Here is a 25,540-nt window from a genome sequence, read left to right on the forward strand (position 1 = left end):
GACTTTCCCATGATGGAAATGTTAAAAACCGACTCTTACAAAGCGCTGACACCAAAGACTCCTTCCAAAAATGTTAAATAAATGTTTCCTTACAGAAGGATTCACCATTTTCTTTGTTAAATAGCATTTTTGTATCTGTTTGTCAGCCTTAGATTATGTAGATCACAGAAGAAGATCAGAGATATAGATATCCCTGTAAATGAGCTATTACTACAAAAACAATAACATATAACAAGCACATTGGTTCCCAGGTGGACTAGTGACTAGGATGCAGTGCTCTCATTGCGTTGGACTGGGTTCGATTCCTGGTCAAGGAACCATCTCCAGCCACTACATGAGCTAGTGCCAGTCCTAATCCCGGAAAACAAGGAGGGTTGTGTCGGGAAGGACATCCGTTATAAAATATGTGCCAGAATCAATATGTGACCCCAAAATGGGAGCAGGCAAAGCACATTAATTTAAACCCATAAATCATTTGAATTACAGCCAGGACTACTGTCAGAGCTGCTTTAATAGAAAATTCATCAACACCTTCAGACCAATCAGAATCGAGAATTCAACAGCACTGTGGCAGGGCTAAGCACTATAAGCACATTGTATGTTACTTATCAGCATCTATCTCAGTAGGGGTAAGGGTAAGATTCCTGTGGTACTAGTGGAATGGAAAGCTGCTTCTCCGTTGTAGGCATGAGTAATACTATACAGCTAACACTTAGCAAATCTCCCTCCCTATCTGTGATATCTGCACCAGAAGACCTTTTATTCCCTCAGATAAAATTTCACAGGAAGTCCAGATCATGGTGGTGTGTGAGACTGAAACACTGTTGCTCTAATTGTTTTTCTCTTCACTTTAATGAGCATAACCTTGGCCAGCTCACACTTCTACCTCCTTGGCACTCAATATATGCCTATTTCAGTGTGCAAGCTCTGACAAGCACTGGCTTTATGCTGCTTTCTGGATGGATGGTCAAGCGTTAAGAACCACAAATTTTTGCACTCTCTCTACTTACTCTTTTCAAATTCTGCAGTTGTACATGATAGTTCATGTACATGAAAGTTCACTGTCACAGCAAAACTGTCAGTAATGTCTGACAAGCTGTATGGTACAAGTCCCAAATGTGTCAGCTGTGTTTTGGGTGAAGCTCCTGAATAGTCATGCTACCCAATTCAATGCCTGATTTAGTCCTTTATTAAGAGGAATGACATGTTGACCTTGGCAGCGTGTGTTACCGGCAGGCCTGAACTGGCCGTTGGAAGTACCTGGAGATTTCCCAGTGGCCTGGCCTGCCAGTTGGCCTACACAATCCTCCATCTCTCTGCCCCAACAGCCAATCACAGCATTAGTCTACCATTATACAGCACACCAAAGAATACATAAAGAGTGTCATTTTTAATCCCATCATAAAAAAAACAAACAAACTAAATATCAGCTGCTCAGGATCTTGTAGAAATAAATGCACTCATTTCAAAGCTCCACACTTTCAGTGGAGTTCAGCTCTCAGTGAAGATGAGGTAGAGAATGAAGAGGAGCTGATGAGCATTGTGTTCTTTGCTCTGCGGCATTCATTGCTCCTGACATCCTGCATTCAATACAGAACAGAAAACATTTTCTTGTTATATTCTAGGTGATTCTACCACATCTAATTGAGTTTACCTTAATAATACTTTGTCTATCAAATCTACATTCTGTTTTTGACCTGTATAATTATACAAACACTGCTTTGACATTGTTGAAAGGATGGGTTGGTGGATGTATGTAGTTTCTTTTCTTTAAATGTAACATTGACATAATGATAAAAGCCTAATAATGTGAAAAATTAAGTACACCCCATGGAAATTGTTGTTGTTTTTTAACATATTTGGACAAGCAAACATTTGATCATCTTTGAAACAGTGCCTATTAATAAACGATGCACTCTATTAAATTATATATAAAATGTACATTTTGTAGTAATTTTCACAATTTAAATTAACAAAAAACAGATCAGTCACATGGAAAAAGTAAGTACACCCCTACATTTATCACACTTTCAAATCCATATAATTTGAATCAAGTGTTCAAGATTGGGTGCCAGTAAACAGAACCTGCTTAGGGAGTGCAGGTGGAACCTGTCTTATTTGTACCCCTCTCATATCTAGTGTCTGATGTTCCCTTTGCTATTGAGGTGTGTGGTGTCATCATGCCAAGATCTAAAGAGACCTTTAAGGCCTTCAGAAAAAAGGTTGTGGAGGCCTTTGAGTCTGGCAAGGAATTTAAAAAGACCTCCAAATTATTTGAAATACATCATTCCACTGTAAGGAAAATAATCTACAAGTGGCACAAAAGACTGCCAATTTGTCCAGGACTGGCCATCCCAGCAAATTCAGCACAAGAGCAGAACGTCTGATGCAAAAAGAAGTCTCTAAGAACTCAAAAATTTCATTGCAGGATCTGCTGGTAAGTCTTGCAACTGTTGGTGTCAAAGTGCATGCTTCTACAATCAGAAAGAGATTGCACGAATTTGACATGCATGGGAGGCGTGCCAGGAAAAAGCATTGCAAGACTGCATTTTGCCAATGAGCATATAGGCAAAGACCAGGCCTTTTGGAATACTATGTCCTGGACAGATGAATTAAAGATAGAGTTGTTTGGCCACAGTAACAGCAGACATGTTTGGCACAGACCAAAGACAGCTTTTCAGGAGAAGCACCTCATACCAACTGTGAAGCAAGTTGGTGGAAATGTTATTGGTTTGGGTTGCTTCACTGCCTCAGGGACTGGACAGCTTGTGTTCATTGATTCAACTATGAATTCTGCATCATATGCTTGAAGTGCTTGAAGATTGAGGGCTTGGGGATAATGTGAGGCCATCTGTCTGAAAGTTGAAGTTGAACTGAAAGTGGACCTTTCAACAGGATAATGATCCTAAGCACACTAGCAAATCCAACAAGGAATGGCTCAAAAAGAAGATATAGAGGGTTATGGAATGGCCTAGTCAAAGCTCGGATTTAAAACGGGCAGTACATGCAAGAAAACCCTCAAACATCTTGCAACTGAAGGAATATTGCATGAAAGAGTTGTAAAAAAATTCCAGCAAGCCTGGTGGACAATTATGCAAAATGCCTACAAGAATTTTTTTCTGCTAAAGGGGGCAGTATTAGCTTCTGAGGCCAAGGGTGTACTTACTTTTTCCACAGAAGAATATCACATCTATTGATATTTCTGTTGAATAAATGATTGAAAAAGGTAACTTTCCTCATGGTTTTGTTCAAGTATATCAACTTCATCAATAGGCACTGTTTCAAAGATGATCAAATGTTTGCTTGTCCAAATATGTCAAAAAAGCCAACAATTTCTATGGGGTGTACTTATTTTTTTAACAGTTGTATATTAAAGCCTTCCTCAGCATGCAAGGAAGTGAGTCCATCACAATACACCATGCATATCTTCATCTGAGTAGGATAGTGTTATCCATATTGAGGACAATGTCAGCTTGGATTGTGGAAAAGGTGAAGTCATTTATCCTCATGACACAAAGGGAAAACTTTTGCTTGTCCTAAATCCTACAGATTTTTATTTTTAAACCTAATCAATAAAATGGTTTCAGTGGTTATTTGGGGGTTGGCCATAGACTCCATGCCAAAATTCTCACAGGGCAGATTATAGACTTAACTTTGTTTACACTGTCCACATGCCTATACTCTACAAAATAAATAGAACTGGTTTTGTGTATTCCCACCTCACACCCACTGTTCCCAGGATAGGCACTGGATCCCCTGTGACCTTGACCAGGTTAAGGCAGTGAACATCTCTACTCAAACCTTGAATAGTTGCAATTTATACTGGGTGTGAATCACGTATATCAACATAGACAGAGCATGGAGCTTTTTTCTATGATTTCCTGCAGTAAATATAATAGAGAAATTGGGGCACACAGGGAGGAATAGTGATAACATTGTACCATGGTGCTTTGCATCAATGATTTTGTGTGTCTTTGTTGAAAATGGAGCTAAAAACATGAATGAATTATTCAGGAGCAGCTGGTCATTTTGTCTTAGCTCAAACTTGGCCAAGCATTATTTCTGTGCTTGATTTGATCTGGATACTATTTAGCTTGGTCAGAACATGTGTGGCTTACAAAGGCAAACAAGGGCCTTTTTAGCACAGCTGCAGAGAAGTGCTGAATACTGCGGAGTGAGTTGGAAATGCTCTGGCGTACAGGGCTTGTAATGTTATGTTTCATTCGTGGTGTGTGTTTGGTGATTTATGTGGTCTAACCCCAGTGCATCATGGGTGCTGGCACTAAGCTGATGGAGATCCTGCTATGTGGTTAGTCTCCACAAACCAAAGAGGTTTGCTGTGAATATGTGAAGCAGTTTGGTAATACTTTACCATGAAAAAATATTTGCCTCAATAATGTCTCACAATTTTTATTGAGTACTGCAAGTGTCTGCATAATTAAACATGCACTCATCCAGTTTGAAAAGGTAAATATAGTGAACTATATCCTATAAAATAAACAGAAATGAGCAAATATTTATCTTTGGCTTTCATTTTATTATCAAGCTTGTGGGGCAAAACTGACCAAAACACAGGGGGAAAAACACATTATAGGGTTATACAATAATGGTTAAAATGATCACAATTATTTTGTTCAGTACTGAAATTATTTATCACAATTATTCAACCAACTTAAAAACAAATTATTATATTTAATAGTTTAATTTGGTCATTTTAAATAAATGGAAAACAGCCTATTTCTTTGTATATCACAAGCCAGCAGATTATTCTTTAAGTTTCATAATGAGAAATGAGTGATGTAATTTCAGAGTTTTTCCTGGGTCAAAGTTGGGCTTTACCCAATAACCCTGTGGGTTATTTACAGTTAACCCCGTTTTTAAAGTGTGCATTTTATACACCAATTAGCCATAACATTAAAACCACATGCCAAATATTGCATTATCCTGCTGAAAGAGGCCGCTGCCATTAGAGAATACAGTTGAAGGGGTGTACTTAGACTGCTACAATGTTTAGGTAGGTGGTACATGGCAAAGTAACTGGTTTCCCAACAAAACATTGCCCAGAGTATCACACTGCCTCTGCCGGCTTGCCTTCTTCCCATAGTGCATCATGGTGCAATCTCTTCTCCAGGTAAGTGACTCACACGCACCTAGCCTTCCACATGATGTAAAAGAAAACATGATTCATCAGACCAGGCCACCTTCTTCCATTGCTCCATGGCCCAGTTCTGATGCTCACATGCCCATTGTAGGTGCTTTTGGCAGTGGACAGGAGTCAGCATGGGCACTCTGACCAGTCTGTGGCTATGCAGCAAACTGCATAGCAATACCATACACAGCAAACTGAGATGCATTTTGTGTTGTAACACCTTTCTATCATAGCCAGCATTAACTTTTTCAGCAGTTTGTGCTACAGTAGCTCTTCTGTGAGATCGCCCAGACAGGCTAGCCATCGCTCACCACGCGAATCAGTGAGCCGTTGAAGCCCATGACCCTGTCACCGGTTCACTGGTTGTCCTTCATTGGACCACATTTGGTACACCCCACCTGCCGTTTTGGAGATGCTCTTACCCAGTCATCTAGCCATCACAATTTGGCCCTTGTCAAAGTCGTTCAGATCCTTACGCTTGCCCATTTTTCCTGCTTCCAACACATCAACTTCAAGAACTGACTGTTCACCTGCTGCCTAATATATCCCACCACTTGATAGAGGCCACTGTGGTGAGATAATCAATGTTATTCATGTCACCTCTCAGTGGTTTTAATGTTATGGCTGATCGGTGTATATTTATATGGAGACTGTAGAGACCACAAGTAAATGGTCAATAATCAGGTTTAAATTGGTAGTAGGATTTTCAGGTGAACCTAAAAAATAAAATGGGAACATTCTTCAGTTACATTTTGTTCATATTAATTTAATTTATGAGTACCAATTGTTGTTAAATTTTGGCAACAATTGGAGGTTATTTTCTGAGAATAAATTTACTTCAAATAAATGCTAGATTCAGTGTGAGATTAAGCTAATATACTAGAAAAACATTTTTTTAGACATTTTTACCAAGTGTGCCAATAATTCTGGGGGATTACCGTAAACTTTTAGCCATATACTGTAGCATACCGATTTTAGCATCGGATTCTAACAGAGGGGAGCAGCTCCTTTCGATGAGACAGTAATAGAAAACAAAAATAGTAACTCCAGATTTTACAGGAACTGTAATGCTGGTTGCAGTCGTGCCAAAAGAAAGAAAGAAAGTTGAGAATGACTCTTTTTCCTTTAACTTCAGTTTCCAATCTTTCTGAAGTTCTCTTTATGGTGTCTGCTCCCAATATTCATGTGTGGAGCTTTCCCAGAGGAGCTTGTCTGCTACTTGAATACAAAGCCTTGTTTCCAGAAGGGAGGATGTTAGGTTACTGAGTCTGGCTTTCAGAGTTACTCACTGTGCCTGGGATCAGATTACACCCTTTTGGAACGAAGGTCACTTCTTTTCCTCTCCTTCTGCAGTAAGCGTTTACTGGAACTATTCAGTGGCTTCACAGAGCATAAACAGAAACAAATGAAGTCCATGCAGAGTGTGCATAATCAGGCCACACAAACACCCCGGCAGTAATGGTGAGAGTTAAGCTAGGCACAGCGCACAAAGTGCTACCTCTTAGTCGGTGAATGTTCTCGTCTCTCAACCGCAAAATTGAAAAATAACCTGATGTGCTTCCAAGCTGAAAATCATGCTTGCTGCACAAAATAAGAGTTATGTACTTAAACAAAACCTTACTCTCTCTTGGGTTACATCTGAATCTCAATTAGCATTTTTCAGCTTGTTTCATGGTATAATAGGAGCTCAAGCATGCACCTTTCTGACAGATTTCTGCCTGGTGGTCTTGTGTAGTGGTTTGGCTCTTGATTTTGGATTTTTGAAGGTGTATCAGGTGAGCATCTCGATGAAAGAAAGTGTTGCATTGAAAAAACATACTGTTCACATGGAGTCACATTGCAACATTTTACCAAAATGCAGTATGTGTGCATTCTTCTCCTGACAGAGGTATCACCCTTATATTAAGTATACTCAAATGTTAACCCCTGAGGATATGAAAATTGGTGCCTATTTCAGCAACAATACTGAAAAGCAGAAAAATTGGACATGACTTTTATGCACAATGATTCGAGCTGATGTTTTGTTGCTGGGTGGTCTAATGTAATTACGGAAAGAGATTAGTGCATGTTTCATGCTCATCTTGACTTGAGTGGAATTAAAACAAATCTCTTTTATTGATAAAAGATTTTCCTTTTGGTAAAACCTAATAAAGGGACATTTTTCTCTTCGCTATAACAAAGATTTTTTTGTTTTCTGTTTATACTGGTGACCTACTAAGAAAGAGAACAGCCGAGGCAGATCTCGCTCATCTTTTAGCGCTTTACTCAATCATTAGTCTCCTAAACATGGATGAAAGCAGGTTAGGAGCAGATTTATCGCTCAGCTGGGTCACAGTGCCCGCTGTGGAGGTATTTATAGAGGACTGAGTAATCCACCCCCTTGGGATGTAACATTATGATAAATGACCATTAGGAAGAAGGTCAGAGATTATGACTAATGGATTGTTGGGGTTGTAACACTGTAATGAATGCCCATCTATTTCTTTTATGCTTCCTTCTCATCTTTCTTGGTCTTTCAACTTCTCTAGTCTCTCCTTGAGTATGTTTCTGATCATTTGGTGTTGAAATATTTAGAAGCTGTGTCTCTTATGCCAAAAACTGCTTTAGCTGTATAAATGAGCGAATCACAATTATACTTTAGGCACTATTTCTGTGGTTTTTATCAGAAAGCTTTTCATACGGGCAGCATTTTGATGTTTATATAGCAAGTCTTCAGACCAAGATTTAAATCTAACTAGTTGGCATTTGTGTATCTTGCAGTGTTCTGACTATTATATTAACACCCCCCCCCCCCATTGTAAATGACATTGCAAGTAATTTTATAATTATTGCAGTCTGAAATTAACTAAGTTTAAGAAATGGGAGATTATATTTTAGGTGAGCCAGTGAAATGATTAAGGGAGCTGCATTATTGAACCTCTAAACTTTTTAAACATTTTTGTTATGTTTTGTAAAAGATTACATGCCTAGCAATCGGGTCAATTGGTAATGACAGAAAAACAGCAACAAATATCACAAGCATTGAATGAACATTGAATTGAATGTGTCAGTTAGTTTCAGCATTTCTCCTTTTATTTGATAAAGTACAGATTTGAATGGACCGTAAACACAGAAATAAAATATAAACCCACTTCCTTTACAGTGGTAATGAAAAAAAAGATTCTTACTAGATGGATTATTTGCATTCATATCATATGTAATAATGTATCTATACATTAAGTAACATAACATATTTGTCTTAAGCAGACAAAAATTAAACTGAACCAGAGAAACAGCATCACTTAAAATGCAACAGTGATTTGACAATGCTTCCAGGCTTGCATTTCAAGAACTGAGTGTTTACCGGATACAAAAGCAAAACATAACCGATCATCTCAGAAGATTATTGCAGTGGGCTGTGCAGTGAATGAGCCCACAGTGTCTGAGGCATGCAGGAATGTCTGAAGAATTCTATTTGAAGAGGATTGTTGAGATTATTATGTGGTTAAATCTTCCATGAACATGATCTATCATGCTATAGGTGTGAGACTCCTAGTTTTAGGCCCTGCTCTCACTACATCTGACAGTATATTACTCCCCATCATGTCAATCAGGATGTCTGTGCAGTAGTACTGAGCCACTTATAGCCTTAGCGGTTCTACAAAGCATGTCTCATTCACCCATTCACACACACTCACACACCAATGACAGCAGAGTTGCCATCGAAGGTGCTAGCCTGCCATCGGGAGCAACTTGGGGTTCAGTGTCTTCCAAGGACACTTCGGCATGTGGAGTCATGAGGGCCAAGAATCAAACCGCCAACAGTGTGATTAGTGGACAACCTGCTCTACCACCTGAGCCACAGCCACACTATGTTAAAAGATATGTTACATATTGTATGCTGTATTTTTTCCTCACTTGTATTAAGACAGCCAGCCCTTGCCGTTTGTGCTCGGATTATGCCTCACCCTGTGTAAGGAATTTGGTGTCTGAATTTAAAAGCCAGATTATGGAAATAGGACACAAGTGTCCAGTAGAAAGGTTTGTCTGAGCATGGGTGGACAAAATATTACAATTTTAAAGATTTGATTGATGGATTGTCTGTGAAATAGAAGTACCACCTACTCATAGCACGGGAACTGAAATCTGTCAAAAAATGGGTAGAGATAAATGTGTTCTTGGAAAAATATTATCTGCTTACCTGACTTTTCGTTTGCAGCTACATATGGGTTGACAGTGCTGTGTGATTTAGAGTCAGTTGCATAGACAAGTGGTAAGTGTAAAATTTGTGCTGCTTCATGAGGGTTCGAGTTATATATAGGATTTCATAGGGTTGCATAGATTTATTGGGTCATGGATGACAGTCTGAAGTATTTATCTCAACCATTAAGCCATTAACTAATTCTGACTGCTTCTACATTTAGCATAAAATACATTTAGTATGAGTGTCAGATAATGTGCTAAAATCATGTCCTCAGGGAAAACTAGACACACAGGGTACAACTTGTCTTAAAGCACACCACCATCATTCACACTGATGTTTTGCTTAACTTGGAGAGCAGGCTCAGTTACAAGTATAGTATCATTATCAGGTATTCACATAATTATGAGAACACCCCTCCGTGGATCAAGACCTTGTATACTTTGGTGAATGTCATGTCCATGTCACCTAGAGCTTAAAGCTCCCAGTAGGGCTACACTTGGTGAACAGATCTGAGGAAAGAGGTCAGACAAAGAGTGAACCTAATGACCTCCGGGAAAGGGACCAAAATAGGTTAAGTGTGCCCTGCCCAAGTTATGGTTACTGAGACCCACCCCTCAAGCCAGGCCACACACATAACCCAGTCAGCTAAGCCTGAAATGGCAATTTGGAGCCATCTTGTGGGTTCACCAGCTGCATCAAATGAAGTGTAGAGGTCAGGTGCAATGTCAGTCAGGCAGCAGACATGTGATGGACTTTATACATCACTGCTAATAATTCTACAATCATCATAAGGACATGATCTCCTCATTCACAGATATTCCTCCATTTCATTAGCCTGCTGCACTAAATGCGCAAGTATGCTGTTTACAATGTTCCCTGTAAGAACGCGATGTATTACCAGTAGTCATTATAGAAAAGAATATAGTTATTATATCCTTCTGTGGTCATAACTTTGAGGTGCCATTATACTGTAGAGCCACCTGTCTTACTGTAGTGTTCATAATGGTCTTTACAGGGTGTCTATGACCTGGGCTGTCTATATACCTGCTGTGTGAGAAGTCACATTTGATACAAGAGCCTGATGAAGTTGCTCTTTTTAGTATGCTTTAATACTAGTCCAGGACCTCACTTTGGAGTCCTGAATATCAGTAAAAAGATACATAAGAATCTCATTCAAAGCAAAAAAAGATCTCAACTATGCACTTTTCTAACCATTTCTGCCTGGTGGTCTTGTGCCGTGGTTTGGTTCTTGAGTTTGGATTCCAAAATGAAACCATTTGGAGTCCAAGCCACATATTCTAAGGAAGATGCTCAGAACACGTTAAAGATTTCAGGCCTGCTAAGATCCTACAGCTCACCCACCTGAACACTAGATGTCAGTGTTCATTAATGCAGAGTGAAACTCAGCTGAATTCTGAAATCTTTTCTACCATCTTGCTTATCTAAAACAAAAGTGTAAAGTTACAGATATTCCAGACTTAATGTAAGATATTGGTAACTGGTCACATAATTGCAATGTATATTACATACTTATATATAATTTGCTTTTGTTGTGCTGCCAAATGACACTTTTAAACATTTCCAAATTATGAACTTTATAATTTATTTTATAAGCTGCATTTACTTGTTTTATGCATTTACGTGTTTTTAGTAATTGTTGTTGCTATCATTTACGAACAGCTTAATTGGTTGAGGCATGGTGTTTTTTGTTGTCCGTGATTAACATTAGGTGTTTCATTTGATTTGCCAAGCTGGTTCTTTGGCATGTCTGTCTGGTGAACAGACTAGTAAAACATTTCATGTCTTCCTCTACTCAAAGCTTTTTTACCTGATTTAAGAGATTGTGAATATTTTAGCTTTGTTATTGTTTGTGCACGCCTGATTATTGTGCGCATTATTCTTGTTAAAAGAAAGTTTCTTCTCTTTCACAACTCATCTCTGTTCTTTCTTTTAGTTTCCATATTAGTGTTTTAAGTTCCTTGCTGCTTTCTGGCTTGGACTGTGTGTGAGTTTTTAAAGAGAGATCATGTGGCACAATGTTTATCTTGTGGCTTATGGTGATAAAAGCATTATATGTTGCTTTGGGGACACATATCCCAGCTGATCTGTTATTGAGTGCCATTTACAGCCCTGTGGTTTAGTACAGGGATTACTTTTGGATGGATGAGCTCTGTTTTCTCGGCCCTGATCTTGCTGATCCACTGTGATTTTCATGGAAAAAGGCTTTGAGGGTCTATTAGAGATATAGATGCCTGAATGTGGTAGACCTCAAAAATAAACATATGGAACATTTTCACATAAATCTCTATGGTTTTGTGAACTGCATGTTAAACAGATAAATAAAGCAAATGTTTTCATCATTTTTCTTACTGAATATACTACACCAGAGCATAATGAGACCTTGCCCTGGTAGTTTATCCCTTGTTGAATAATGCAGTGATGAAGTGAAAACATACACCATTTACGCCCAGGATAGTCAGCTTTATTCTCCAGGTCTTTAAAGTGTGAAAGTTCCATTGTCAGTAGCGATGAATGTGTCATATCTGGTTTCAGCATTGACTATGTGACTCCTGTCGTGGTGCTCAGAGCACCAGGGTGGTCCTGCTGTCTCATGTTAAGCGTAACGGCTTGAGCATGCCATGTTTTTGTAAAGTGTAATATAGATTATGGTGCACAGCAGGATACCAGGTCACAGTCACTGCAATGAAGATGAAAGTTTACTGCCTGCATGTCATGCCTGATAATGGTTTGCATATGATCCTGAACCGTCTGTTCTACTTCCATGTCCTGAGCTTCCCTTTGTCTACATGTGTGTATAATTTTATTCTGCTCTGCAGTTATTGAATTTTTTGTTTACAATTTTCAATAATCATTTAATTGAACACGTAGTTGTCCCAGCATGTAATCTCAGTCAAAATATCAAAAATCCATTTAAAAAAAAAGGCAAAAATCAGTATTCTTATATGGTTTATACAAGACTTTTCTCTGTCCAAGTTTAATTGTGCTTAATGTTAATTTGACAGACTTTGTTGTGACCAAAAGTAAAATGCCTAAGTCTGTACAGGTTAATATGGATCATGCCAGCTACTGTACAGTTCTTTTGCTCTTTGGTGTATCTTGGTTTGCCTATGGTTTATTCTTATATAGTGCGGCTGAGCTTGATATCCTCACTGTGGCTGTGTGTCTTTTATGGAGTCCTGCTGAGGCATGGAAGCAGATTCCACTTTTAAAACAATGATGTCAGAGTCAGAGTTTGGCTAGGGGAAAAAGTGGACTCGATGAAATAGTTATATAATAGATAAAGTAAAATATGAGATTCCCTTTACACAGAACACTTAAAAAAGTTCCAGAAATGTAAATTTATCTCAAAAAGAACATTTAATCAAACTATACCAAATTTTACAAAATGGTTATGTAACCGTTCATGTATTCCCAAAACATTAAATATAAAATCCTCTGAGGCAGAGGTTATTTGCACCTTGCTGAAAACAGAAATCGAGGTGGATTAGTTACTAGCCAGGGTGTCTGGAACAAACCAATTTTGTGTCCTGGCTATTATTTTTTAATTCATAGTTGCCCAGGGGACAAGTATGTTCAACACACATAAAAAGGAGAAAAAAAAAACTACTTATTGTCTTCCACAAAACAAAAGTAGCTATGATCAAACTTAACACACGTCACAGTGATGTGATGCACCTCAGTGCTGTAACTATAGCACCTGCTTTCATATCCATATATATATATGTATGTCTGCTGGTAGATTCTGACATATAACTGTCCTGCTTACTACACACATTCAACTAGTGGTTAAACATGTTGAGAGAAAATTAAGATGCTAGCTATTTTACTTGCTATGCGAACCAGAACATCATATCTCATACCCAAAACTGGCAACAACCAATTGCTGACTTTTTGTTTAGGGCGAAAACACAGTATGCTACGATAAAATATTGTTAGAACAGGATAATAATCATAAACTCAATCTATGTTCCTGGTCTGTGTTAACTAATTAGTTTGCCATATGCTTTCACATTATATTAGCTACCACTTAGAATGGTCAGTTAGCCTAAAACATGAGACTGGGCAGCACACTGGGGCTTTTACTTGCCTGGTGGGCTAGCTAATATATGATAATGTATGTATGATTTGTTTTCCAGTCAGTATAGTAACTGCAAAATCCCAGCTTGTGAGAATTAACACTTGCTAGCGAACTTGGATTTTAATAGTTCTGTGTTAATATCCAGCTTATTAGCATTTTGTTTTAGCATTTTGACGGCACAATGAGGTAGCGTTAAAGCCTCTCAGCCCTAGAGCCCCTTGTTCAATTTGGAGCTCAGCTTACTGTCTGTGTGTAGAGTTTCACATGTTCTCAACGTGTTCATGTGGGTTTCCTTTGTCTTTTGGTTTCCATTGTTTTCTGTTTTCCTTAAAATATGACCATAGGTAGACTCTAATTTGCCCCGGGTGAGTGCGTGAGTGCGTGAGTGCGTGAGTGAGTGAGTGAGTGCGTGCGTGCGTGAGTGCGTGCGTGCGTGCGTGAGTGCGTGCGTGCGTGCGTGCACAGTCTACTGATGTCCTGTCCACAGTCTCTTGGTTTGAAATTAGTGATCCAGGGTCATAAGAAATTCAGATTTAACCTCCTTCAGTTTGTACAGCATGCTTCATCTCAGACATCTTTACATTAGGAGCTGTTTATTTACAACCCTTCCCCTGAAGTCTGTATTCCAGAAACTTCCCCAGGTTTGGTCACATTCACGACCTCTTTACACAGCAAACTGGATGTGATCTAGTCAGATCAAGCACACACCAGCAGGCGCCAGTCATGTTTCACCTTGCTCAGCTTCCACCTTAGTTCTGGATGATGTCACCTCTTTTCTTTTGTGATTATCATGTGGTCATAATTCTTTGGCTACATTCATCCTGTAACCTGTCATTAGAAGAAAATAGGTGTAGAAGATCAGTTCCTTCCATTTCATTTCCTCCTGCATGTGTTTTTTTTCTTTTGTTTCTGTTGCAGTTTGCTGAATTAAGACTCGTTATATAGTACTGTGTATCTTATATGTGCATGCTTTAAGGACAGGACTAACTCTGAATATTTTTCTGTGTGATTTCCTACATTATGTACATGCTATGCAAATCTATGAATCAATTAGAATAGGTATGTTTCATAGATTTTTTTATGCTAACCGAAAGTAAATTAAATTTTCCCATGTAACACAGTGACGAGTATAGAAAGGGCTGAAGTCTAGATTACTGGCAATCACAAAGACATCTTAGTGGAAAATATGTTCCTCTGATAAAATGTGGTTATATATATATATATATATATATATATATATATATATATATATATATATATATATATATTTATATATATATATATATATACAGTATCTCACAAAAGTGAGTACACCCCTCACATTTTTGTAAATATTTGATTATATCTTTTCGTGTGACAACATTGAAGAAATGACACTTTGCTACAATGTAAAGTAGTGAGTGTACAGCTTGTGTAACAGTGTAAATTTGCTGTCCCCTCAAAATAACTCAACACACAGCCATTAATGTCTAAACTGCTGACAACAAAAGTGAGTACACCCCTAAGTGAAAATGCCCTAAGTGTCAATATTGTGTGTGGCCACCATTATTTTCCAGCACTACCTTAACCCTCTTGGGCATGGAGTTCACCAGAGCTTCACAGGTTGCCACTGGAGTCCTCTTCCACTCCTCCATGACAACATCACAGAGCTGGTGGATGTTAGAGACCTTGTGCTCCTCCACCTTCTGTTTGAGTATGCCCCACAGATCCGCAATAGGGTTTAGGTCTGGAGACATGCTTGGCCAGTCCATCACCTTCACCCTCAGCTTCTTTAGCAAAGCAGTGGTCGTCTTGGAGGTGTGTTTGGGGTCGTTATCATGCTGCAATACATGCTGGGATCATGCTCTGCTTCAGTATGTCACAGTACATGTTGGCATTCATGGTTCCCTCAATGAATTGTAGCTCCCCAGTGCCGGCAGCACTCATGCAGCCCCAGACCATGACACTCCCACCACCATGCTTGACTGTAGGCAAGACACACTTGTCTTTGTACTCCTCACCTGGTTCCCGCCACACACGCTTGACACCATCTGAACCAAATAAGTTTATTTTGGTCTCATCACACCACAGGACATGGTTCCAGTAATCCATGTCCTTAGTCTGCTTGTCTTCAGCAAACTGTTTGCGGGCTTTCTTGTGCATCATCTTTAGAAGAGGCTTCCTTCTGGGATGACAGGCATGCAGACCAATTTGATGCAGTGTGCGGCGTATGGTCTGAGCACTGACAGGCTGACCCCCCACCCCTTCAACCTCTACAGCAATGCTGGCAGCACTCATACGTCTATTTCCCAAAGACAACCTCTGGATATGACGCTGAGCACGTGCACTCAACTTCTTTGGTCGACCATGGCGAGGCCTGTTCTGAGTGGAACCTGTCCTGTTAAACCGCTGTATGGTCTTGGCCACCGTGCTGCAGTTCAGTGTCAGGGTCTTGACAATGTTCTTATAGCCTAGGCCATCTTTATGTAGAGCAACAATTCTTTTTTTCAGATCCTCAGAGAGTTCTTTGCCATGTTGAACTTCCAGTGACCAGTATGAGGGAGTGTGAGAGCAATGACACCAAATTTAACACACCTGCTCCCCATTCACACCTGAGACCTTGTAACACTAACAAGTCACATGACACCGGGGAGGGAAAATGGCCAATTGGGCCCAATTTGGACATTTTCACTTAGGGGTCTACTCACTTTTGTTGCCAGCGGTTTAGACATTAATTGCTGTGTGTTGAGTTATTTTGAGGGGACAGCAAATTTACACTTTTACACAAGCTGTACACTCAGTACTTTACACTGTAGCAAAGTGTAATTTCCTCAGTGTTGTCACATTAAAAGATATAATCAAATATTTACAAAAATGTGAGAGGTGTACTCACTTTTGTGAGATACTGTATATATGAAATAATATTGAAGAATAGCTTCAGACATGACCTTGAACTGATTTGATTTGCAGTGCTGCAGGATTCATGGTCTAACAAGTGCTGAAGTTTCCCGAGACATTTGCATTCATAACGCATTTGAAAAGAAGCTCTTATATAGCTTTAGCAGAGTCACGTGCCAGACCCATCAACTGAATACAGAGTTTGTCAGGGGAACGTTTAACACCGTAAACACATGCACTTTTTAAAAAAAAAGATGATTCCTAAAACACACTTTTAGGAACAGCATGTACACCTGCAAGAGAGTCTCAACTACCATAGCATCATCACTCAATGGTGAAGACAGATCTTTAGGAAGTAATGAAATGACTACACAGAGGAGACTGTGAAGTTATCCAAAAAGAAAGTGAGTTCGTCAGTGTTTCAGCTTAGCTGCAGGAGTAGCTGACTGATATCTGATATTCTCTGATTTCACTGCTAATTTTTATATATATATATGTGTGTGTGCAATCAAAATTATATTCAACCCCCATTGCAAATCAGGTTTATTGTCAAAATTGACAGACTTTCAGCTGTTTGAAATGAACAAATCAAACAAAAGCAATTTAAATAGGTTCAACACATTGAATGCTTCAAGTCATTTCACCAAATTCAACTGAAAATGCAATTTGTAAAGATTTCTCCATTTTCAGAATTATTCAACCCCCTGAAGAGAATCCCTCACAACAGCACAAACATACAAAAAGGAAGGTATCAATGGCTGCAACCAGATTTCTGAGAAGGCAGGTTGGGGAAAAACCCTTGAGTGACTGCAAAAGACCTGCAGCAAGACTTGGTGGCAACAGGCACTGAGGTTTCAGTGAGGACAGTAAGGCATATAATAAACGCCTTTAGTTTTCCATGCCAGAACTCCAAGAAGTACACCACTACTGACCCAAAAGCACAAGAAAAGTCGGCTCAAAACCATATAAATAAGCCACAGAAATTTTGAGATTCTGTTTTGTGGAGTGGTGAAAGAAAACTGGAACTTTTCGATGCACGATGGATTGAAACTGTATATATATAAAACATCCACATTCATTTGCAGTTCAGTTATTTTCTTGGTGTCATCCATATTTACTAAATAATCTCCTTTGATGTGAACAAGAAACATGACTTAAAATCAGTTAGAAATTAGACACCAACATGAATATAGAGTGAAAAATAACAATGAAGGGTGATTGACTACATCTGACAGCAGTTTAGCACCTCTTGGCTATAGCTTGTATTTGCTTCTCTGTACTTCAGACCATATTTCACAATTTTAAGAACATAAACATGATTTATCAAAAAAAAAAAAAGAGAGAGACTACAATTTTGAGTCGCTCCTCAGTAAGCAAGCTTTATTTGGTTGTTTATTGGGTTTTTATGCATTGTTCTAACCATTGTAAAAATTTTATGTGTTCTCTAGGAAATAGGAACAGGAAAGAAAAGAAATATGGCTGAATCACAATGAATGACTGCAGAATGTTTTTGGTTCTTGATCCTAGTCATGACACTTCACCTCCATGACCTTGTAAAAGCTAGACTGAATTCTGAAACACTGCAGCTGTGACTCCTAGTTCATTGCTATTTAGGGGGAAGTCATTAATACACACACGCATATACATGTTTATCTCACTGTCCTTGTGAGGCCCTTCCACTAACCCTAACCTTAACCTCAGTAGCCAAACAGAAATTATTTGGTGCTTTTAAAAAAAATAAATAAAACTTGCAGGTTTTGGGTTTTTTTGGGTTTTGGGGGGGGGGGGGGGGGTACAGTTGTCCTTGTGGGGACCAGCCAAATATCCCTATGGGGCAAAACTGTCAGATTTGTCAACTATTATTGTGGGGACATTTGGTGATCAATCCAAAATTTCACCGATTTCAGCTTGTAGAGTCGGTTTCACATCTACTTTTCTTACTTCATTCAGCTGTGTATAGCTTAACTGATTCTTTTCTTATTTGTTTATGTAACTGTGGGAAAGCAGGTACAAGTTTATATTTTCTGATCTGCAGAAAACCAAGTATACTGTTCACCCAGCCAGCCAGCACCTGCTGTTGCCTCCACTCCACTTTGTGGCATTTTTTTTTTCTTTTTCTTTTACAGGAAACTACGGTCTCATCAGCTTGAGAGGTCTTTTTTTATTTTAGCCATAAGGAAAAGGGGGGGGGGCATTTTTATGCTTTTGTTAAGCTTAATATCTTCATGCGCAGTGGTCCATTATAGAAAGGTCAGTAATCGAGTAACAGGCTCCCCAATCAGTCCGACTGGCATTTCTAATTCCCATGTGAATGTTATTTATGTGGAAAAGTTTGGCCACAAAACTCAGACTCAGAATGAGTCCTCCACTGAGCTTTTTATGGCTGAATAAATCTATCATCTCTGGAATACCAGCAACCTCCCACTTAGTGAAAATGGTTTGCCGTGTCTTCTGATGTGATTTACCAACAGCAGGCTGTGGACCGAGATGGAGTTGGTAGAGTCATGGTGATGCCGTTTTTATTCATGATGTGGATGACAAATGATGATGTAAATAATTACTGAAAATTATGATTGCATTGATTTGTAGTCTAGTAATGATAATAGTGTCTGTATGTTATAATCAACAGTCCTGAAAAAAAGAAGACAAGAGCAGTTAGTAGAAAACGTCAGATGTCAGAATCAAGTTAAGTCTAAAATATGGCCTTGCTTTTGTGAAACATCCCTGTAACTCCATCTAAATTCTTTGATACAGCCGTAAACATTATTTATGGCATGAAATATGTACCATATCTTTCTAAATAGGCTCAGTGTATGTGTTACACGATTAATGTTCCATGTTCTGTCATTTTTCCTCCTCCCCAAGCCACAAAGATAAAATGAATGGGATATGGTGTCAGAGAATTAAGTTTTTATTTTAATCCTTGGTTTTTAGTGCTTGTGGTTGATTTTCAACTGCGGGCTGTAAAATTCCTTTCTTGGGAAAAACATTTTATATCTAGACCCAGAAAGCATTTAAATCATGACTTTAGTGTAAATCATGCCTTGAGCATATGCACTGTTTATTGGGAGAGTGAAGGGGAGGGTACCATTTATCCCACTCAAATAGTCGTACAATTCTCACGGGACTGGGATCTTGGATGCAGAGCTTAATGTCACATCTCTAGACCCTGAAATCCAATTTCTTTCTCCTGCATTCAAGATTTGTATGACATAATTATGCCATTAACATGGCAAGATAGTATGTAACTAGTATGTACAGTAACTAGACCAAATGAAAATGCAAGGAGCATGAAGATTTATTTCTTCAACTGCAAAAATCTAGTAGACTTCTGATATACATGAATAAGAAATCAGAGCGTGCAATGATGGTAATACAAAATCATATCTGTGCAAAGCATGCAGTAGTAGACAACGGTGTTGTCTAGGTGTTACGAATCTGAGGCAGAAGGATGTAAGTGCAAAGGCAAAATCAGACACAGAAAATCAGACACAGATCAGACACAGAAATCAGAAATGGGTCAAACCAGGAAACTAATCAGGAGGTAATGCTTAGTATTGCAAATTTATAACATTGCAAAACTTCACAAAGAACAACTGTGAATGAGCTGTTTAAATAGATTAACAGAAAACTAGTGTTCAGGTGAGTGTGAGAGTCACAAAGTCTGTACTGGATTAAATCTGGACTAGGAGCAGTGGCTTCTGGCTCAGCGGTGGAATCAGATGTGACAGTAGGTGACAATAAACAGGCCCATTGTAGTCATGTTTCCACATTAATAATGCTAGAAAATATCAGTGACCATCTCTGACACCAGACTTTGGTCTGTGGTCAGCCACCCACAGACCAAAGTCTGGCCGAAACAACCTGATTTTTATTGATCTCGAACAGGCCTGCTCCATGTCTTGCCCATTTTCCCGGTGGAATTGGTGAAAAATGTTGGAAAAAAGGCCTGAGGACCCGGTTGGCAGTTGTCCCTTGGTGTTTGGGCTTGTGGTAGACCTCATTACATCATCATCATCATTATCTCATTGTTTCTTTCTCTTCTCATTCCCAGTCTTTTTCCTGTTTTATGGAATTGTTTATTTTATTTTCAGCTTTTGATTTTGTACAGCAGATTTGCTTCTTATGTAAATCACCTCTCTGAAGCATTGGAGTAGTTGCTTAGCCCTTTTGATTGGCATTTGACATTTGTGCAGGGAAAGATGGGTATGCTCTGTAAATACCTTTGAGGCACCTCACTTTTGTCATATGGGGCTTATTTTCATTCATAAGCTTATTCTCGCAATAATCTGACAATTGGCTAGAACCAACACAACCAGAAATAAGGCCTGTCATCAATTATCCTTATTTAAGTGTTTTGTTTTTATTTTTGAGCATGTAAATTTATCTAAACAACAGTCTTTACATTTAAACTATCAGGCAGGTAGTTAGATATTTAATAGTAGGCAACTAGCTAGACATTGATCACAATAGACAGATCATATTAAGATTACATTTAGCTGAAATTCAACAGTTATGGGAAAGCCACTGAACCTAAATTTTTCTTGCCAATTCTTTAAATGAGGATCTGTCTGCAGGACATGCCAATCACAAAGTTAATTTCCTCATGATGTGTTTAATATCATTCAATCACCATTCATTTATTTTGGCGAACGTATAGGTACACAGTAGCCCCCTTGGATAGCAAATGGAGTGGGCGTATGTTTGGGATGAAAGAGTTTGTTATCCCATGCTCCACTATGAATAAACTAAATATTTGTTTTGGAATGAGCTGTTATTTCTTCCTCCCTTCATTTGATAACCTTTTTTAAATGAATTCTGCTGAATCTATTTCAATTGAGATGCATATTTCAGTCAGCAGAAAATCTGCATGAAAAGTGGAGTAATCAACATGGCACATCTTTACGATTTTGCTCTATGAAAACAGACACAAAAATAAGAAAAGTTTAGATTTTTATCACTGGGTTATACTTGGGTGATTCATGTGCTGCTTTAAATACATTGATGACCTCAAACTTCCCCTGTGCATGATGTCATCTTACTTGAATTAAAGTTAATAAGCTTAGTAGACCTTTCTGGTGGTTTAGATAGCATGACAAATTTCTCCACCCACTCTAGCTGCAGATTGACCCAGCATCTACACTGTTTTCAATTGCACACCATTTTTAATTCAAAGTTTTCTAATCCCAGGCAGTCATATACCACTGTGATAAAATTATGGACAAGGAGGATGGAGAGGAGTCATCACATAAATCTGCAGTATCTTCACTGTTTCAGACATGACATCACTTTATTAGACAATAATGGTAATGGTTTAAAGTGAAGGACCTGAATCATAGGCTACACTATCTGTTAACACAAGGTCAGTGTAATGACAGAATATCTTCCCCACATCAGTGATACTGAAATCATTCTATCCAGAATTTTCAGCAATCAATTTTCTTAATGAGAGAAAGTGTATTTTAATATATTCTTAGAAAATAATGTAGCAGTGTAGTCAGTATATAGTAAACCTGTCAGTAAATATGCAGTAACTGCTATGTTGTATAGAAGAGTCAGGGATTATCATCAGACTTCCTTTTTAATCCATCATATTTTTAGTACGACTTCTTTTCCATAAATCACATTTTACAGGCCTTAGTACTTTCCTCCGGAGGCACATATGGGAATGACTATCTCTCTTCCTTCACTGAATGTACTTTGCTAGGCAGGAGAGATTCATTGAAGTCCACAGATTGTTTTTCTTCAAAGTAGAAAAAACAACATAATTGCTATGATTTAGGTCTAAATCTTTTGATGGCACTGTTTTATCTCATTTGCACAGATCACTTAAGATGAACTGCAGAGTGAGGGTTTGGGTAATAATACAAAGAAAAAGCAAGAGAATGCCTGCGGTCATGGATCTGGAAATGGGAATTTTTTGTGATTTAGTCATTCAATAGTTTTTCCAAGGTGACCATTGTACGTGGGTTGTGGATATTGGAGGGCAGGCCAGAACTAAGATTAGCTGGAGTGAGAAGACAAAAGCCAGAGGGAGAGAGAAAGGTAGATAGATGATCAAAGGCTCAGATGAAAAAGAGTGGCTGAACCTGAGAAACCAAGAGGAGAAACAAACAATTAAAGCATCAGAATAAGGAGAAAGCAAGAAATGAAGGGAGAAAGGAAGAAAGTGTGTGAGTGAGTGGAACTACAGCTGACCCGAGTCTTGTGTTTGGTTTAGCATACTCGACTAAGGCTTTCTCTGATTGGTTGGCAGGTTGGACCTGGAGGCTCTTGGGGCTCGAAGCACCCCTCTGACTCTGAAAAAGAGGCAGAGAAATAAGCAAAGAAGCAGAGAGAGAGAGAGAGAGAGAGTGCTGGAACAGAGACTTGCAGTCACACCGACTCAGCCACTGAGAGCAGACCTCTAAACGCTCTGCACGCACTTAAACACACTTGCAGACACACGTGTGCTATTCTCTCCGCGTCCCTGTAGGCATGGACCAACCCACTGCTGCTGCTGTGTTGCTGGCTTCTCTTGTGCTTCTGGTACAGTTCCTTAATTTTATTTCTGTTTACTCGCTTCATAAGAGTGATTTTCAGGTATTTATTACCTTAGTTTGTGCTCTTGTCATTTACTGTTTTTTGTATTTTTTGAGTTTGACTCTCAGTTTAGTTTTTACATGATGACAAAACTAGGAGTTTTGATTTTTTTTAAAAAAAAATTAGATGAATGTAATGTCTTCTGCAAGGTTGCCTTTGTATGAAGGTCCATTTTTAAGAAGTCTTATATGATGGAGGTGTTTTTCCATGAAGATGTAAGGAAAGGCAAGTATGTTGATGCTGTTCTCTTGGCACAACTGATGTCTTTATAGGTTGGAAGTTTTTGCAAGACAGTTTTAAAAAAGGAGACCGTGAAATACACAAATACAGTATATGGCACTTGGACGTACACAAGGGTTTAAACAGATGTGAGGTGATCATATGACCTCCCAATTAGACTGCTCATACCGTGTATATTGAAGTAACCCAGAGTCAAAGTGAAAGTGAGCTTTGTGTTAGAGGCTTCAGGCTGTCAAAGGCTGCCCTTTACACAAGTAAATCTACTACATCACATTCATAGCTCTGCTAATGGCCAGTTCTCTCCAGGCAAGTCTCCAGTATTCACTCATGGTTTTGGAATGCCACACATTTCAACTTTACATAATTAATCTAAAATTATGCTACTAAGACTCTTCAAGTTAGCAGTAAAAATGCATCACAATATAATAAGCTTACATTCATAGGACTGAGCATGGTGAATAGTTCCCAACTGGAATAATCAGCGAGGGCTCTAGTGAAAACAGACTGATGAGGAAGCAAGGTGAAATATGTCTAATCAGTAGAAATGATCCAGGGACTTTATTACAGTGACAGGTCTGGCATTTTAGATTTAAGGTGTGGTCCATGCTGCTAAGAAAATTGCCTAACTGTAAATCAAACAAATCACAGTGTGGACGTGATATGTTACCAAGCCCTTAAAATAAAAAGAAGACTGGCTTTTAACAACCTTATGACCAGCTAGTAATAAACAAAACAACAACAATTCAGCATGATTGTTAGTCGGAGGATGAAAAATACAAGCTGGTTCTCATTGTTAAATAAGGATAGTTAAAACCAGTGTGATCAAACACTAAGAAACCTTCAATGCTTTGTTGCAACTGTGAAATTCTAAGGTTCTATCTGACCTTTTTTTTGTTGTTATAAATATGTTATTTATGTGCAACTAAATATATGTGAGAAATTTTATATAAAAACCTTTCTCTCACATACACACACACATACACACACACACACACACACACACACACACACACACAAAAGTGTAAAAAAAAAAAAAAGGTAAAACAGTTTGTATATACTGTGACCTTTTTGTGAGTCAAAACATTGTCCATAAAAGACATTGACTGCAAATCTGCTAATAAATAGTTGTCCTCTATCTTCCATTGTAGTATTTTTTTATTCATTCATTTATTCATTCATCTTCAGTAACTGTTTTGTCCTGCTTAAGGTAGCACAGGATTCGGAGTCTATCCAGGGGACATTAGAGACAATTTAAAGCAGCCAAAAGTGTCAAAGTACTGGCATATTTTTGTGGGAGGAAACCAGAGAACTTAGAGGAAAGCCACACAGACACAGGAGAACATGTGAAACTCCTTACAGGTGGTAACCCGAACCCAGGATCGAACACAGGACCCTGAAGCTGTGAGACAGCAACGCTGCCTTCTGTACCAACATGCCACATGCTGCAGTATTCATGATTCCATAAATCAAGGTCAGCTAGAAAGACTTGTGATAACATCTAAATGATTACACTCACTGCATACAAATAAAGCAGTCTGATTGGCAGGTGAGTATTACGATCGAAGAATATATATTCCTATTCTATCGAGGGATTCTGATATGAAAACAGACTTGGCTATGAAATCAGGCTTTATTAACTCTCAAAGTTTGCCAATGGTTAATTATCATTATCACTACAGATGTAAGGCACTGTTAATACGGTGAACGATTAGACGAAGCAGTTTGTGACTTATATAAAAAAAAAATACAGCAATTTTATATCAAAACTATATCAGTTTAGCCCTTAGCTGCTTTTAGTTATCTCTGACAAATGAGTAGCCTTTCATTAATTCAGTGAAAATCTATTGATTGCTTTCAAAAGAAACTGGCCATCCGGGACAGGAAAATCAATCTAGAGGTTTATTTATTCAAATGTCATTTGTTTATTTATTCAAAAGTCATTTCATACAGTCCTTTTCTAATATGACGTTCTCTGTGCTCCATCAGCTGTGTTTGGATTTTGCTAACCTCCTGTATTGTGTTTAGTATCGTAAGGGTTGATTTGTTTGTGGAATTCCCTCTTGAATAATCTGGAACTGCATAAGAATAATGCAGTGTTTTTGCTACTGGCCCAAAGGAAACAAACTAGCAATGTCATTACCTTGTATCTTCTTTCTTCGTGAGGGTCATTCTTTATCCTTAACTAAACAGGTTGCCATATTTCTGGGATGGAGCCAATACTTTGATGTATTTTTTCCAGAGACCCTGCCAGGCTTTTGCTTAGCAGTTTCAGTCTGGGGAAAGAAATGCTCTATTATTTCACTACTTGGCTAAAGAATACATTTAGCAGCTCAGTGGGTATTTCAGAGCAGGTGTTTTTCACAGGACCTCTTCATCCTTTGGACACCATCTCCTTAGGCTGCCTTCATGG

The 25,540-nt window shown here is 38.6% G+C and overlaps 1 protein-coding gene across 5 annotated transcripts in view; it reads left to right on the plus strand.

Annotated features, from left to right (window-relative positions):
• The window catches only part of LOC128609979 (ADAMTS-like protein 1), a 112,099-nt gene that overhangs the window by 47,857 nt on the left and 38,702 nt on the right, over positions 1-25,540 (plus strand). Inside the window, exon 1 of one of the 5 annotated variants that reach the window (XM_053628954.1) lies at positions 21,078-22,836. The exons of the other annotated variants lie outside the window; for them this stretch is intronic. Coding sequence (XP_053484929.1) covers positions 22,786-22,836 — 51 coding nt within the window. The 5' untranslated portion in view covers positions 21,078-22,785. Of the gene's footprint in view, positions 1-21,077; positions 22,837-25,540 lie in introns of those variants that run through there. 5 annotated transcript variants of the gene reach the window in all.

The sequence above is a fragment of the Ictalurus furcatus genome, chromosome 7 (genome assembly GCF_023375685.1).
Source record: "Ictalurus furcatus strain D&B chromosome 7, Billie_1.0, whole genome shotgun sequence".
NCBI classification, from domain to species: Eukaryota; Metazoa; Chordata; class Actinopteri; order Siluriformes; family Ictaluridae; genus Ictalurus; species Ictalurus furcatus.